General features: G+C 38.9%; 1 protein-coding gene across 1 annotated transcript in view; it reads right to left on the reverse strand.

The window, feature by feature from the left end:
- Positions 1–2,087: 2,087 nt before the first annotated feature.
- Positions 2,088–16,498, reverse strand: part of bicc1a (BicC family RNA binding protein 1a) — a 72,536-nt gene continuing 58,125 nt past the window's right edge. Inside the window, exons 14-21 of the mRNA XM_017704953.2 lie at positions 16,170–16,311; positions 14,499–14,604; positions 13,154–13,187; positions 12,264–12,418; positions 8,057–8,219; positions 6,968–7,131; positions 6,622–6,721; positions 2,088–5,140 (exon numbers count right to left, since the gene is read on the reverse strand). Of these exons, the coding sequence (XP_017560442.1) occupies positions 5,010–5,140; positions 6,622–6,721; positions 6,968–7,131; positions 8,057–8,219; positions 12,264–12,418; positions 13,154–13,187; positions 14,499–14,604; positions 16,170–16,311 (995 nt within the window). The 3' untranslated portion in view covers positions 2,088–5,009. The remainder of the gene's footprint in view (positions 5,141–6,621; positions 6,722–6,967; positions 7,132–8,056; positions 8,220–12,263; positions 12,419–13,153; positions 13,188–14,498; positions 14,605–16,169; positions 16,312–16,498) is intronic.

Genomic DNA, 16,498 nt, shown 5'->3' on the forward strand with positions numbered 1-16,498 from the left:
TTGATTGAACATTAGTGCGGTCAGGTACTGATGTTGGATGATCTCCATCACTCCAGAGAACGCAGTTCCACAGCCCAGTGCTAAACGGGGAGAGCTCAGCTAACAATAGACGCCCTTTCACTGCACAGTCCAGTGTTTTTTCTCTGCCATGATTGAAACCCAGAGAGCATTTGGACGTGCATGAACATGTGTTTAAAGCATATGGGGATGGTATATATTCCACACTGTATGTAGGAGGATGAAGTGTAGTTGCATAACGGAGCTACTGGAAATTATACATGCGATTACCACAGAAAGAGAACAGCGTTTGGCTTTGAAACATTAACAATTTCATTTTGACAGATGTCAAACTGGATCATTTCCTAAATGCTTGGGTAATCAGTGCAACATTACAGTCAGCTAGGCAGCAGCTTTTTTAAGCCCATCTCCATTTTTTTGGATGTGGCACTTCTCATCTTCATGGAAATGGCTTTTAACTCACTCATGTTTTGGAGGCTGAAGGTTCACCACAAGGGGGCAGCAGTTAAACAGTTTTTGGTGATTTGCCTCAATGACACTCTGCCCTTGTTTCTTAATGTCCTCTTCATACTCATTGCAGACATTTATTGCCTTTCAGCAGAACCTGGGAGATTGAGTCCTGCTCCCACCCCTTCCCGCAAGATTTCAGCTCAGTCCCACAGAAAATCTGCATCGTTTGTCACACTCCCGCACAACCTCAACATTTTGTCCCGCTCTTGCCCGTTAGATTTGCCTTTAGCTCTGTTGTATTCACCTTTATTAAAAGCACTTTCCACTGTGGTGAGACTATCTAAAGCATGGGCGAGGAACTGGGGGCCAGGATAATTCACCACACTGTGTAGGAACCTGGCTGTCCTGCAGCAGAGTTCCCTACATTGGTCTAAAGGCTCTGCTGTGTCTGTAGCCTACAAAAAAAGCAGTTCACAAAATTTGTGTGATTGGTTGATTCAGGACTAGTTTAGAATTTTTATTTCAAATGAGTTTATTACTTTACTTCACTGTTCGATATTTACATTCAGCAATTATTAAGGGATTGTTATTTAATCTATTCATTTTTCTACGCTTGGGTTGTCCCCACTCCCCCCCTGCACTGGCCTGGTTAACAGCCTGCTCCTGCTCACAATGCTGTAAATTAACCTTGTGTGTAAAAACGCTGCAGAACTCTCTCAGAGGTTAAATGGATGTTTGGCTCCCTATTAGAAAAAGCGCTCTCGTTTTCGAGTTGTTTCCTTTTTAGTCTTGCTTCCTCTCCGTGGGTCTTCCTCATGCTCTTAGGAAGTTTTTCCCCATTTGAGTCTCAGTTCCTCTCAGTGGTTTCTATTCATGCTCGTAGGAATTTTACCCGTCTCACTCTGCGACACTCCGTGGGGGCTGCTCATGCATTGGTGGAAAGATACTTTGAGACCATGTCTGCTGTTAAAGTATACACTAAAAAACTTCAACCATACAAGACCTGGTAGACACCAAAACTGCCCCCATCAGATAAACAGCACTTCAATATCAAGCTGCTTCAGATCTGAAAACATCCACAGGAGTTTCTGTCCATCCTTCCACTGTGAGAAGACCACTCAGCGCTGTGGGTCTGAAAGGATGTGTAGCTGTCAAGAAGAAGCTCACTGAGAAAAGGAGACACATCAAACAAAGAAGCTGGACAATGGACTGACCACCCCAGACACCAGACCTGAACACCACTGAATGCGTTTGATTACTGTAGGAAATGATCAACCAGCTTCAAACTTTGGAAATGTGGAAAAATATCCCAGCAGATTCCTTTGAAACTGAGTCTCCTGAAAAAATGGAAGCTGTAATGAAAGTAAAAAGTAGACACGCTAAATATTTATATAGTTATTAATGCTTCTGTGTAATTTTCTATTAAGTGTACACTTTCTTCTTTTTTCCTGCATGATGGCTGTTTTGACAGGTAATTAAATGAAGGGTGGTCTCTTACCTTTACATAGTACTGCACACCTGCATTATAAAAGTATAGAATAGTCAATATTCAGATCAATGCTCTCTGGTAATGATGTACATACAGTCACAGACTTCAGCTTCCAAATTAAACCCAAACATTGGCAGTTTTGCATATTTTTATTTTTATTTTGAGACAGAAATCACAATCAGTGAACATTATTCCTGAACATTACTACTTGCTTCTTTTGTTCCTGCGGCAGAGAAAAAGCTCTGCAGCACACAGATAGGATCAGTCTCACTGTGGTCACTATGACAACATTCCAACAGTCACAGTGGACCAGTTGTTTTCTTCCATTACAAAGACACTGATTTTAAAGGCAAAAACACTAATTCTGTTCCCTTTGTCAAAGAATCCAAAGCAGGGCCTTTTCTAGTGTTTTCTTTCGTGTGGTTTTCTCCCAAAAGAAATCACTACAATTCCCACAAACCTCCACTTTGGGAGAAAAGACAACAACCGCCAACAGAACAACCCAGTTGTTCCTTCATAAAACGCACCCCAGAAATACTGCTGAAACCAGTCAACGTCTGAGTTACTGCTCGAGTCAAACGCTTTGAAAACATAGTGGTAACGAACTCCATCCAAACTGGCATGATTTGTCAAACACAAGATCAATTTCAGGCTCAGAATCAATATAAGGCTTTAAACAAAGTCGCCTGAATCCCTTCTCTTAAATGTATTTAACACGTATTGGTCCTTGTATATATAAATTTAGACTTCTCAGCCATTGTGTCTGGCAGTTTTTAACCAATCTAGAGGCGGATACAGTAAAGTAAGAAAAGAAAATCTGCATATTTAGTATTAACCAATAACTCAAAATAAGGCTAAAAAAGAAAAAGAAAAAAAAAAAGCTACTAGCAAAGGCTACTTATGGTACCTCTTGTGCAACATTTGTAAGATTCTCTCGTATAAAACTAACCAGATGTTTAAAAAAAAAAGAAAAAAGTTTTATACAATCAGGATTGTCACAACAATAAGCTAATACGCATTTTCAAAGTGGCTTCCCTGCATATCTGAATGCACTACCGTTTACGTACAGTTCTTACAAGAAAATATTCCAACAAAGCGTACGCATTATAATCCAGAGGCTATAAGGCATTTGATGGTTAAATTCTGAATACATCCCTTGTTAGAAAAAAACAATACAAACACATGATGCTCCAACTAAAAATACAAAACAATAAAACAACATATTAAAAGTAAATTATGTAAAAACTCAAAAAAAAACTATAAAGAAATAAAATATGGCCACCAATAAACAGACACACAAACAATTTCTCCCTCAAATCTGATGGAAATGCATTTCACCGTCTGCGTGCCTCAAATACATGATGCAAACTGTTCAAATTTATATCAACATCTTATATGAGTTCAGACCTGGGATAATCGTCAAAAGAAAGAGAAAAAAACATTAATTTAAGGAACGCTGGGGGACAATTCATTGAAAATCAGAAAATCTAAATGCTAGCCTAGACTAAGACTATAGTAAATCATGAAATGGGCTTTTAAAGTGTCTGATTCAATGTAATGTGTGTTATTAGTAGAGGAGTAAGATATATTATGCTACGTCCATGGGCCAGGAAGCTGGGTCCCACTTTGAAAGTGTAAGATTTCATAACTAATACACCTCTCAGATCAAATTTCGTAGGAAAGAACAGAGACTTTCCTGCTATTGAACTAATTTGGGATGGTAAAACTGATTTATGGACCGAGAGCATAAGGGGTTAAAGTGGATAAGACAAAAAAAAAATTCTATTGCCCCCTAATGGACCCCCTACGGAAATTTTAGTAACATTCAAGTGTTCATAATGCTACACGACACCTACATAAGCTCATGATGACTGATATGAACTGGAATAAGCATTTATAAGGCTTATTGCTATAGATACTGTTTGTCATAAAAGGTTGCTTTTGTCAACTCTTCTGTCAAGCTGACATAACACAAGTCAGGTTAATGTCATGATGCTTCATTGGGTGAAATTACTATTACAACTGACTCTGCAATTTAAAATATATGACAGCGAAAAACACTGAGCTACAAAGTCTGTCAACTTAATGACAGAAAAAAAAAAAAAAAAAACAATGCTTTGACTGCCCTCTGTTCAAATTAAAATGGGCAAATACAACCTTTACGTTCAACCGCACTTACTAAATTAAGTTTTTATAGGTGTATATTAGCTGTTATGAAGTGCCTGCACAAGAGTCATGCAGCCTTATGAACACTGGCCTACAAAAAAGTGCAGAAATTCTACACTCTATACCGGTAATTCTCAGGCCATAATCCAAACCTACCCACTGATAAACTCATAACGGAATGTAAGAAAGGTGGCAAACAAAATGTAAACTCATGATACTTCTTAAGGCAAACATAAAATTAAACTGTTAATACTAAAATAAGCTTTTAAAATATCTGGAATAAGTGCAGCCTTACAACACTGACTACCGCCAACAGAGCACTTTCAAGAACATGAATATGACCAATCAACTGATCTAAGGCATAAACTCTGAACTCTGCCCAGACACTTAAGGTCAGTAAGTGCTTTGGAATCACATCAACATATGCAAGCTGCATTGACTGCTCTTGAAAAACCCACAGGTAAAAGCTGTCTTAAAGTGCTTTATGCTGATACTTGCTGAAACAGCAAGAGTACCAATGATAACGGTTTTTTTTTCCCCCCACCTGTGCTTTTTCCTGCTCCTTCATGGCAAACGCACAAGACTTTACGTCTACAACTGCACCCTTTCACTTAATACTGCATCAGATATTCATGATTTTACAAACGTTTAACTCTTAACACCACTTATAAAGTAGCAGCTGACCCTTCATATGTCTAAGGAGATTCTCCTGTTTTGGCACTTGTGACATTCTTTAACTCGGTGCATATAATTTAATACTATATTTCTGGAGTATCCACTCTACATACTCCACCAGACTTATGGAGGGGATGGGGTGTGTGCAGCCCAGGCAGAGGCACTGTCAGAAGGGCAGTCATTTTGTTGCAGGGTCCCGGAGGCTTGGAGCTCACCAGCGTCCACTTATGCTCGTTATGTCATTGTGGAACTGGTGTGAGAGACGTCTACTCGTGCCGCCTTCTAGGAAAGAGGAGTGGATGCTTGTCGGCTCAAAGAGTTTCCTCCGGCTCTTATTCAGCTCTGTTCAAATGAGAAAAGATGTGAGACGCATTTAATGGCAGAACTAACAGTGAAACTACAGGGGTGTAAATATCTAGCATGACTGAAGATTCAGCGATTCATTATTTTTTGAGTGTGATTTAAGATTGCTTTCACAAAAATACACAGATGTAAATTGAGAAACAACAATATATGGCCAAATGTATTTAAACATTCCTCCTAATTACTAAGCCACACCCATTTCTAAAATCAAGCACATAGCCATGCAACCTCCATAGACACATACTGGCAGGAGAATGGGTCATTCTGAAGAGCTCAGTGACTTTAAACATGGCACTGCCATAGGATCTGAACTCCATATTAATGCTGTATTTTGGAACGGAACGTCCAAAAAGCTTATACAGATGCGATGGTCAGGTATCTAAGTTTAGCCATACAGTGTATTTATACAGAAGTGAAATACAGATAAAAACAATACAATACCGGCTGTCAAATACAGCATGGATGGGGCATCTTTCAGTTATTACGCTTCTAAACAATGGAACTTAATTCCACCTTTTATTAGACAATCAAGCTCAGTTCTCACTTCTAAAAAGCAACTAAAAATGTCTCTCTTTAGCTTTTAATTAAAACTCCATCTCATGGTACTGAAATTTTAATCTGATCTGTGTCATTTTCTTCTGATTCTAAATTAATACTGTTTTATCACAAATGTCTGTAAAGCACTTTGAGCTGCCACCAGCATAAAAGGTGCTATATAAATAAAATTATTATTATTTTACTATTTTTAACAGTACATGCTTCAATTACTATTATATTATACCTCCATGAAAAATACAAATATATAGGAGTCTTGGCTACAGGCTACGGCACAGGATGTGCCAGGAGACAGTAAGCAGAGACAGTGACCCCACTAAGCATCGTTATACTTAATCCAGACCACAAATCCACAGGAAGTGAAGTGGTTTTATGTCTACGTTAAGAAATTTATTAATCCAATGTCTAAGATAAACAAATGCTAATTGCCTATTTTCACTTCCCCTTACATTACAAGCCTAGTTACACCGTTTTCACCTCATATCTTGTAGCTTGAAAACAGGGAGTTAGTGGAAATGAGTTAGCCAACACTAAACTTGACAAACTATATTCTTTTCAATTAAGTCGATTCGAGTAGTGTGTAAAACGAACTTGGTGTTTGTCAGCGCTTTCTGCAACACTTCCGATGTTTTGTAACTGTGCTTTGTACTACCTGCTATCCAGCACCAGAGACCCTCTGGTCTTGCAGCACAATTTTTCTCATCTGGTGTGCCAAGCGGTTCATTTCTTGCCTGTCTGAACTGCATGAACATGTTTTGAATGCAAATTGAAATGTCTGTAGAAAATACACATTTGTTAGAAAACTTTCTGGCTTGTGGCCAGAGGACAGCTTTTCTTCACTAACTTCTGGAATGACCTCAACCTCCTGTCATGGTATTGTCAGACAGGACCGCCCACATACCCACCTGAGATAGCCAGCAGCATTTTCCTACGAGCTCCAAATGTTGAGATTCCCAGTTCTTTTAGATCGGGATCAGTCAGTGTGACAAATGTCTGTAGATCAATCTAGAACACATACGGACACATCTGAACTCTTTTATCTAAGTGATAAAGTGATTTCAAATGAACCACCAAAAAAATAAAAACCCAGTTTACATTTCCCTTTTAAATTCAAATTACAGCAGGATGTTCTGTTCCATTCTCACAACACAAGTATCCCATCATCTAGCTGAGCTGAAGGATGAAAAGTGGACATCATCAGCCCAACATAAGGGCTAGTACATCCAGTCCGATCACTGAGAGTGTGTGTACCTCCTGCTGCTGGAAGACATCGGTGTATTTGCCCAGTCCCAGCGTGCTGAAGAGCTCTGGCAGGTCTGTACCTTTCAAAGAGGAGCTCAGAGAGCAGCCCTTACTGCCAGCCATGGAGGAGATACAGTCCATATAGTTGCTGCTGCTCAAATACTGATCTACAGCTGTAAAAACAGACAATTTATGAGTTCCGCACTGCAGAGTTACTGCTGCTCAAACACTGATCCATGATTGTAAAACCACATATTCACAGATGTGTTTTCATAGCTACTTATGTCCAGTTGGACAAGCTTTCACCTAATGAGACTTTATACAGCACAACTGCGCTACTGCACTACTCTCCAAATGTAGTGTATATGTGTGGATATAGCAATTGTTTTTGGTGTAATCAAGCTTGTGTCAGCATATTTTGATATTTGCAACCTGCCTAGTTTCCTTTAGCTAAGGTAACACTGCTTGGATCGGTAGCACAGCAGGTTAAACTTGAAACCTAACCTTATGGAGCCACTTTAAACAACACTCTAACTCTAAGTTTTGTGCTGCATTTTCGCTTTATGTTAAAGGATTGTTTGCCTGTGATATGTGAAGCCTGTCCAACTGTGCAACAGCAGCTCTGTTAAAGATGGAATGGGAAAATTCAAACAAAAAGTTGGTGAACAGCTGATCTTAGCTTCAAAATACCAAAGAACTAGGGGTGGGTGATAATAAATTTTCCCTCTCTGAAGTCATGATGCCCTAAATGTAACTAAAGCCCAACAGTGAGGAGCTGAACTTTACCCTCCTCTGCTGTCACTGCAGACTGGCAATGTCGCCTACAGAGCAGCACCAGTAGCTATTAATGAACTAATTTTATTTTTATTTGAGGGTCCCATTTTGTAGGGAGGATTCTAACCACTACCTTTTGTAACTCAGTTCCAAGGGGCAAAGTAACACTCGAAAACAAAGGGTAGGAGTGAAAATAAGAAATGGGATTGGTCCTTAGCTGTTTCTGCCGTGTGTCTCCGCATCATTAGTTCATGCAAAAACAAGCTGACAAGAGGTCTAGGGCTTTTCATTCTCTAGAAAAAAGTTCTAGAAATTTGTATTCACCAGTCCTGCTCTTGCTCCTCTCTGGAGGACTGATGGCAGAGGGGAACTCGTTTGCTGCTCCGTTACCGTTGACGATAGCACTTCCATTTCTGTCCCTCCAGCTCTCCCCGCTGCTGCCATTACTCAGCACCTCCCCACCCCCAACACAAGAAAGAGGAGGACCCTACAACACAGATACACAAATGCTCAAGTAAACTGGAGTATTAGCAAATTCCTGCGTGTGTTTGCATGAGTATAGTAATCAACAGAGCTGCACCTACCAATTAGTTCTATAATCTAGAGATTGTTACCTTAATTGATAAACTAATTTTGCCTTCTTTGGTCCCTCTGCTACTGCCCCCATATAAAGTTGCCTTTAGCTGCATTCCCCAAGATAGGCAGCAGCCAAGAATGGTGGGACCTTGGTAGGACTTCCTACCTCATTATTTGTATTGCATAAGGCAAAATGGAACGATCCATCAAGGTCGCTATGTTACGTCATCAGAGGAGCTGATGCACAAAATTTAATTGAGAAAATACTGTTGGTGTGAATAATAAACCAGCAAGCGAAATGCTGATGAGAAGAGTGAATTGTGTAGTGGGCACAACAATTTGTTTGCAATTAAATGCAGTCCTGCAACATAAAAACTGTTCTCAACTCACCAAATGCAGGTTCATTCCACACCCTGCATTCAAATTACACCCTCCTAAACAGAGAGCTAAAAAAAAAAGTGTACCCTACATGCTAATAAATATTTTACTGGCTTTTTAAAACAAGGGGCAGTGGTTCATCTGTCAGCGGTTCTCCAACATTTATCAGATGTGTGTAGATGAGTGTGAGGGATTCTCTGGCAGTTCAAAATGTGGCAGAATGTAGACCGCATCAGCTGTATTTGAAAGAGGATCCTTCTGACAATCAGCTTTGGATGATGTATTTTACAAATGCAGTTTACATCGACTGCAGCCTAGCATTTAGAATTAAAGTTCTTTCTTACTTAGTAATTTGTTCTTTTATGGTGCAATGAAACAAGCAGCCATTTCGCCCCTACACCTCTTGTATTGTATCAGTCAGGATACATGCATGCTTCATATGAACATTACAGAGCATCATCTTACCTGACGTCACTTTATGATAACACATCTTTCTGACTGGAAGAATCAAACATATTCCACATGCTGTACAGTCTAATATGAAAACAGCCCCCAGAAAACAAAAGAATACAGCAAAATTTTCATTTAAGTTAGCTAATTGACATTACACTTTAGTGTTTGGCAAGTATACTGACCAACATAATCACCAAACATAAGCCTTCAATGGTCCACACAGTTCAGACTTAACCCTAGTTTAATAAAGTAGTAAGATCATTTTTTATTTTATTCATAAAGATCACAGTCTTTACACCATTTACATTCAGCTCATTTCTTTCTTGAAGTCATTAGTTGCTGACTTTCAATGACTTAGAGCTTTCACCGGTGCACTGGGGAAGTGTAGTCCATGACACACTGGGCCAAAATCAAAGCCAAAAGAAAAGCCTCTTTTATATGTAACTTGCCATTTTATTTATACTTTTGAATTAATGCAATACTGCTGATGATGTTTCAGAGGTGATAACTGCCAAGTTGGGAAAGAGAACTGCATTTAATTTTAAATGAATTGCAAAGCAATTTAAAATATTTACTTTGGTGTTTGTCATTTAGAGCGACATCTAATAAACACGTGTAACTTTCAAAACAAGAAACAAAAAAAATTAATTATCAAAAGACAATGACGTCCTTGGTGTTATTCAAGTGATGTCTATTAAAGAATTTCAGTTAATGCTAAAAATCAGTCAATTATGTCATAGAGCAACACAGCTTTACTAGACTGTGTTTGTTTCACTGTTAATCTGCTGCAGCACAAAACGCTTGAACATCTCTGTTCTGACCACTGCGAGTTTCGATCATTGTCAGTATATACCTAAAATATTTAATTTCTGTTTTTAAAAATTACATATAAGCATTTATTTATCAAATGGCTATATCTATAGTGATTTAAAATGGTAGGTGCATGTAGTGTACAAAAGTATTTCTGTTAGTACAGCAGTGTTAATCCTACTATAGCAGTGTTTGTGTCTAAGAGAGTCTGTGCTGTTAAAAAAAAGTATATATATATATATATATATATATATATACACATACATATATATATATATATACATACATATATACACACAAACAACAAACAAAAACGATTATTGCATTTTTTTTCCACAATCACTTTTCCACTGACATGAACACTGCAAAGGTCACATGAGAACAGACAAATCTCTTTTTTTCCTTCCCAGAATCAATGTTGTTGTCTACTAATCAAATTACTGTGCAGCTGTAGTTCTCAGGCTGTTAGACTGTTTACTACAGTTTCAAAATAAATCACTCAAACAACATACAGTATCTCACAGAAATGAGTGCACCCCTCACATTTCTGCAAATATTTTATTATATCTTTTCATGGGATGACACTATAGAAATGAAACTTGGATATAAGTTAAAGTAGTCAGTGTGCAGCTTGTATAGCAGTGCAGATTTACTGTCCCCTGAAAATAACACACAGCCATTAATGTCTAAAGAGCTGGTAACACAAGTCCACCTCACAGTGAACATGTCTAAATTGTGTCATTGTCCCTCCCTGGTGTCATGTGACTGGAAAGAACTCTCTGAGGATGTGAAAAATAGAACTGTTGCTCTCCACAAAGATGGCCTAGACTATAAGATTTCCAACACCCTGAAACTGAGCTATAGTGCAGCGGCCAAGGTCATACAGCAGTTTTCTAGGTCAAACAAAGAAGTTGAGTCCACGTGTTCAGCGTCACATCAAGAGATTGGATTCAAAAAATAGATGCATGAGTGCTGCCAGTGGGAGGTCAGCCTGTCAGTGCTCAGACCACATGCCGCACTATGCATCAACTCCGTCTGCATGGACATTGCCCAGAAGGAAGCCTCTTCTGAAGCTGATGCACAAGAAAGCCTGGAAACAGTTTGCTGAAGACAAGCAGTCCAAGAGCATGGACTACTGGAACCATATCCTGTGATAAACTTGTTTGGCTCAGATGGTGTCCAGCATGTGTGGTGGCGTCCTGGTGAGGAGCACCAAGACAACTGTCTCTTGCCTACAGTCAAGCATGGTGGTGGTAGCGCCATGATATGGAGCTGCATGAGTGCTGCCAGCACTGGGGATCTGTGGTTCATTGAGGGAAACATGAATCCCAACATCTACTGTGACATTCTGAAGCAGAGCACGATCCCCTCCCTTCAGAAACTGTGGCAGTTTTCCAACACCATAACAACCCCAAACACACCTCCAAGATGACAACTGCCTTGCTGAAGGTAAGGTAAGGGACTGGCCAAGTATGTCTCCAAACCTAAACACAACTGAGCATCTGTGGGGCATCCTCAAGCGGAAGGTGTCTAATATCCACCAGCTCTGTGATGTCATCATGGAGGAGTGGAAGAGGATTCCAGTAGCAACCTGTGCAGCTCTGGTGAATTCCATGCCCAAGAGGGTTCAGGCAGTGCTAGATAATAATGGTGGTCACGCAAAATATTGACACTTTGAGCACAATTTGGACATGTTCACTGTGAAGTGCACTCACTTGTGTTGCCAGCTATTTAGACATTAATGGCTGTGTGTTGAGTTATTTTCAGGGGACAGTAAATCTGTACTGCTATCCAAGCTGCACACTGACGACTAAGTTATATTAAAGTTTAATTTCTATAGTGTTATCCCATGAAAAGATATAATAAAACATTTGCAGAAATGTGAGGGGTGCACTCATTTTGGTGAAATACTATATTTTAAATTATGTTTATTCTGTTACAGAATTAACTGCCATCAACTAATTAGTTAAATTATCTAATCTTAGAAGCATTTTGCTGTTGTCGGAACAAAACCCCTTATCTCCAAAACGGTAACTTTACAAGAGAAGGGAAAAACATTCTTTACTTTTAGTGTAAGTCAATGGAACCAGATGTTTTTCCAAGTCATTTAGTGGTGGTTCTTTTGGTTCAGTCATCATGAAATATACACACAATGTAAAGGGCAACACGAATTTAAAAATTATCTCAGAAAACTTTCAAAATAGGGATACAAGGTTTTGTTCCAGCAGCAGCAATGTGTAAAATCCAGGGTGGGTTTCTATGCACCATCGTCAGATCTGTGTAGATGCTCATGTGAGCTTGTGTGCATAAATACCTCGTACGTAGTTCTGACCGCAGGTTTATAAGTTGCATGGCTGGCTCTGCGTAGCTGCTTGATGCTCTCTGCAGGCATAGACTTGGAGAAGCCCAGTCCACTCCAGGTGTTGGTGGGGGTCCGCACCTCGGTCACCACTGGCTTTTTCAGCATGGCTGAGACAAACACAGCAGCTCTGCATATATTTTCTCTACACTAACACATCTCTAATTCATGAGGAGTTTGATAACTAGAGAGAACAGTTCATGGTTTAGGGGGAAAACTCCGTGAACAGTTCCTTTGGAACGGCAAAACACTGCTTTAAAACTTACAGTCTGTAAATAATTAGAGGATTTTTGTTGTTTTTACCATGTACTCCACTACAGAAGATGTGAAATGAATCAATGACTATAAAACAATGACTGTAAGGGTAAAGTGCAGAATATCAACTGTAATGAGTGTATGTAAGAATCACAACATGACCAGTTTATTTTAAATCTGTCAAATGTGTTCATTTTAAATTGCTTAATTTCACAAATCTGATATTATCAAATAAAATCTGACTCACTTTCATTTGTGGCCCAAGATCACACACACATCCAATTTCTAGCTATGCATGAGAATGATCACACTGGAATTCATGTGTTCCCACTGACCAAGCACCATCATTCAGAGTTAATGTGGCAGCACTGCCTAAGTTAGTGCCAGTAAACACTAGAAAACCAATATATCTGAATTTTCTTCCCTCCTTTTTTGTACTCTTAATAACGAGAGCAGCTGAGGGATGACAGCAAAATTATATCTGTGATGAAAGCTTGTTCCATTTGCTAATTCTGACCAAAAATTTTGTATTGGGCAATGAGGCTTGTAATTTGAACTTAGCCTAAATGTGTGAAGAAATCAGTACTAACCTTTAGTAGCGAGTAGCTTCTTCTGCTCATAGTCCTGAAGGAAGAAGAAGAAGAAGAAAAAAAAAAAAAAAAAAATCAGGTTAGAGCCACCTGGGTGTTTCTGAGTGTGTATCAGGAGTCTAACTATCCCAGGTTGTCTTTTTAGTCTATAGCTGCTTTCAGAACAGCTCTGGAGTTTGAGGAGATGCTTCTGCTTGTTACTTTTGCTTCAATGTTAGCAGCAGCAGTGAGAGGAACTTTAGCATGGTGGTGCTACCAGGTGAGTGGGGGGTGGGGGGGTGGGGGCTGTTCTCCATTACCAACAGGGAAAAATTATCATTTATATCACAAGCTATGAATTACAAAACCAATGCACCTACATATGTCTATATGTAAGGAATTTCAGTCTCTCCAGCAGGACGAAGGCTCACTGCTGTTACAAAAGCACTGTAGTTGAAGTTCAACTGTAAAATTCATTGTTTTATCCTTGACTTCTCTCCATGTGTTGTTTTGTTGTACTTGTAACATCAAAACAATCTTAATGGAGAAAAAAAGTTCTTACTTATTCTGCGACGAATGATCAGGAATTCCACAAAAATATACTGCTAATTAGTAGCGAGTGAATTAAGATTTTTGATGATGTCAGTATAAATCAATAAAACCACTTTGGATACTTGAGTAAAGCTATTTTTGTAGATAAACAGTGACATTGTTATGGGACGTCTCCTCAATTTAAATAATAACTATGGTCATACTTTATTTGGTCCCCTATAGATGCTCAACAGATACTTAAATCATTAACAAACTTTCTGATGACAACATTATGGTTAGGGTTAGCCTTGAGGTTAAGGTTTAGGGTTAGATTTAATAAACTCTTTCATGCTGAACTTGTGGATTCAGTTGCATTTAATGAATATTTAATAGAATATGGTCTTACAGATATGCTGAGCATTTACAAAGCATCTACAGTGGACCACCCAAATAAAGTGTTACCAGAACCACATTTAACAACTGAAGTAACTGAAGTTGGTCAGTGTTTTTAGTACTGGCAGTATCCACAATATGCTCACAAAAACATATCACAGTAACAAAATCTATCACAATGTTAAAAAAATATAGTCGTATTACCCACCTCTAATTATACATAAGTAAATATCAGTTTATCCCAGAATCATATTTTCTGTCCATCAACTTTCTTAGTAAGAAATGAAAAATGCGAGTTCAGTCTTCAGTCTCATGCCCATGCAGAGCTCTGGTGTGATGAGTGAGAGAGTGAGAGTGTGGTTTTATTTGTGTGTCTGGATGTGAAAGACTGTAAGACAAAGAAAGGGTGAAAGGTTATGCCCATACTTGTGTCTGTCTGTACCTGTATATGAGGTGCTAGCCTGTTCCTTTCTGCCGCTCTCTCACTGCCTGGAGCTCTCTTATCAGCTACAGCGTCAGCTTCAGAATCAGACAGCAAGCACTCTGAACTGCGCGCACACACAAACAGGCACACTTCAGCAGATCAGGAGGAGCGTAATTAACACACAGATGACCTTTATGACCCCCATTAACATACTGGATTAATGAGAGAGGGGGGAAAGATTGTCTTTTTGTCTTTGTCAATTGTCTTTCTTTTGCTCTATCTCTGGCTTTCTGGCTAATTGTGGTTTCTGGCTTTAGCATATATCACTGTATTCTACTTTATGTACTACAACCAATTTTCTGAAACAGCAGAGCACAGTAAATAATTACAGAGCGACTTAATGAGCAGCCACATTTGAGCACACCAACCCACAAAGAGCAGTTTTTTTCTGCATTACATTGCAATAACAGCAGTGCTTGGCTGGCCTTTAGATCTTTAATTACAAAAACATGTAATTTTATATTTACTATTTCTCACTCAGTGCTCCTTTAACAAACGGAGAAATTTGGCAGAAAATGTAGATACTTAACTTTCAATCCACCCTACATTTGTAGATGAGAATATACACATTTTTAATGTAATTAAGAAATATGTAAAATCAATTAAATGCACAGCAAAACAAGAATAATAATAGAATAGAGACATTAGGCTTAAAGGTGATTCACAGCTGTGTAAGGCTATAAGATTATTTTTATAGATGCACCGATACCACAGATTTTCCTTCTGATTCTGATACCAATACCTGAACCTTAAGCATCAGCTGATACAGAGCACCGATACCGATACTAACTATATGTAACCTAACTCCCATATAATTCCTGATATTTACACAATTTTTTATGTTTTACACTATTTTATCTTGGTAAAATCAATGTTCTGCCACACAAATAACAGTCAGCTTGGAAAGATGGCATTTACTTGTTAGATTATATTTATTAGATGCTTATGAATACTTTATTGCATATAATTAGTATTTGCTAATATATCATTTGTAATAGAAACCATGTTTAACTACTCAAGTAAATGTAAAATGTCTATTGTGCAGAACAGTTAAAAACAGAGCTGGATAGTGTACAGATGAGGTGTTTAAACATCAGCACACAGCAGCTTCTCTGGCTCAAAAAAGGAGCTGAATGTTGTTTTACATCCAAATTTCTCAAGTCATTTGTCTCGTTTGTGCATCTTGTTCAATCGTGCTGCATCTCTGAGCGTAAGTTCTGTAAATATCACTTTCATTCAAGCTGCATTAGTGACTTTGTGTTTTTTCTGCCTTGGTTGAAGTGACGGGCCGTGAGATCCCACTGCTGAGTGATGCAGCTAACCGATGGAGGCTCACCGCAGGCACGGCTAGTGGACGTTTTTACTGCTGCTTGTCGTTCCACACCACTGACGTGTTATGTCCTGTCTGCTGGCATGCACGCACGTGTCTGAAGATGCTTTGTGGTATCGGACATATGTATTGGTATCCCCATCACTTATACTCATACTGCGTTTAAGTGCCAGTATTGGCGCTGTATCGGTATCAGTGCAACACTAGTTAGTTTAACACTGTGGAGTCTGGATCATGTTAACAATACTGTGGTATTGTTTGCGTTCACTGTAGTGGTAGAGTTTCTGTTTTAAACGTACTGGAGATGGGAATTCTTGGTGTCTTGTAGCAATTCCACAGTTTGCCGTTTCCCTGACGATGCCAACATCTGCTTTAGCTCCCTGCCATTGGCTGAATGAGATGGGCTTCTGGGCATACCCACTTCAACAAACGTATCTGAACCTAGGAAATGAATGAAAAGCCATTTTAATTAGTCATAATCACTGAAGACATCTACATTAATCAAATTTTCTCTCACTGCTCTATTTCTCCTTTCACCTCCTGCCTTCTGCTTGCCTCACAGATTTACACCACTTAATGAGGGTACAATGAACTGTGTCGTAAACAATAGGCTAGTATTAAAAGTACT

This window comes from Pygocentrus nattereri, chromosome 10 (assembly GCF_015220715.1).
Source record: "Pygocentrus nattereri isolate fPygNat1 chromosome 10, fPygNat1.pri, whole genome shotgun sequence".
Taxonomy (NCBI): domain Eukaryota; kingdom Metazoa; phylum Chordata; class Actinopteri; order Characiformes; family Serrasalmidae; genus Pygocentrus; species Pygocentrus nattereri.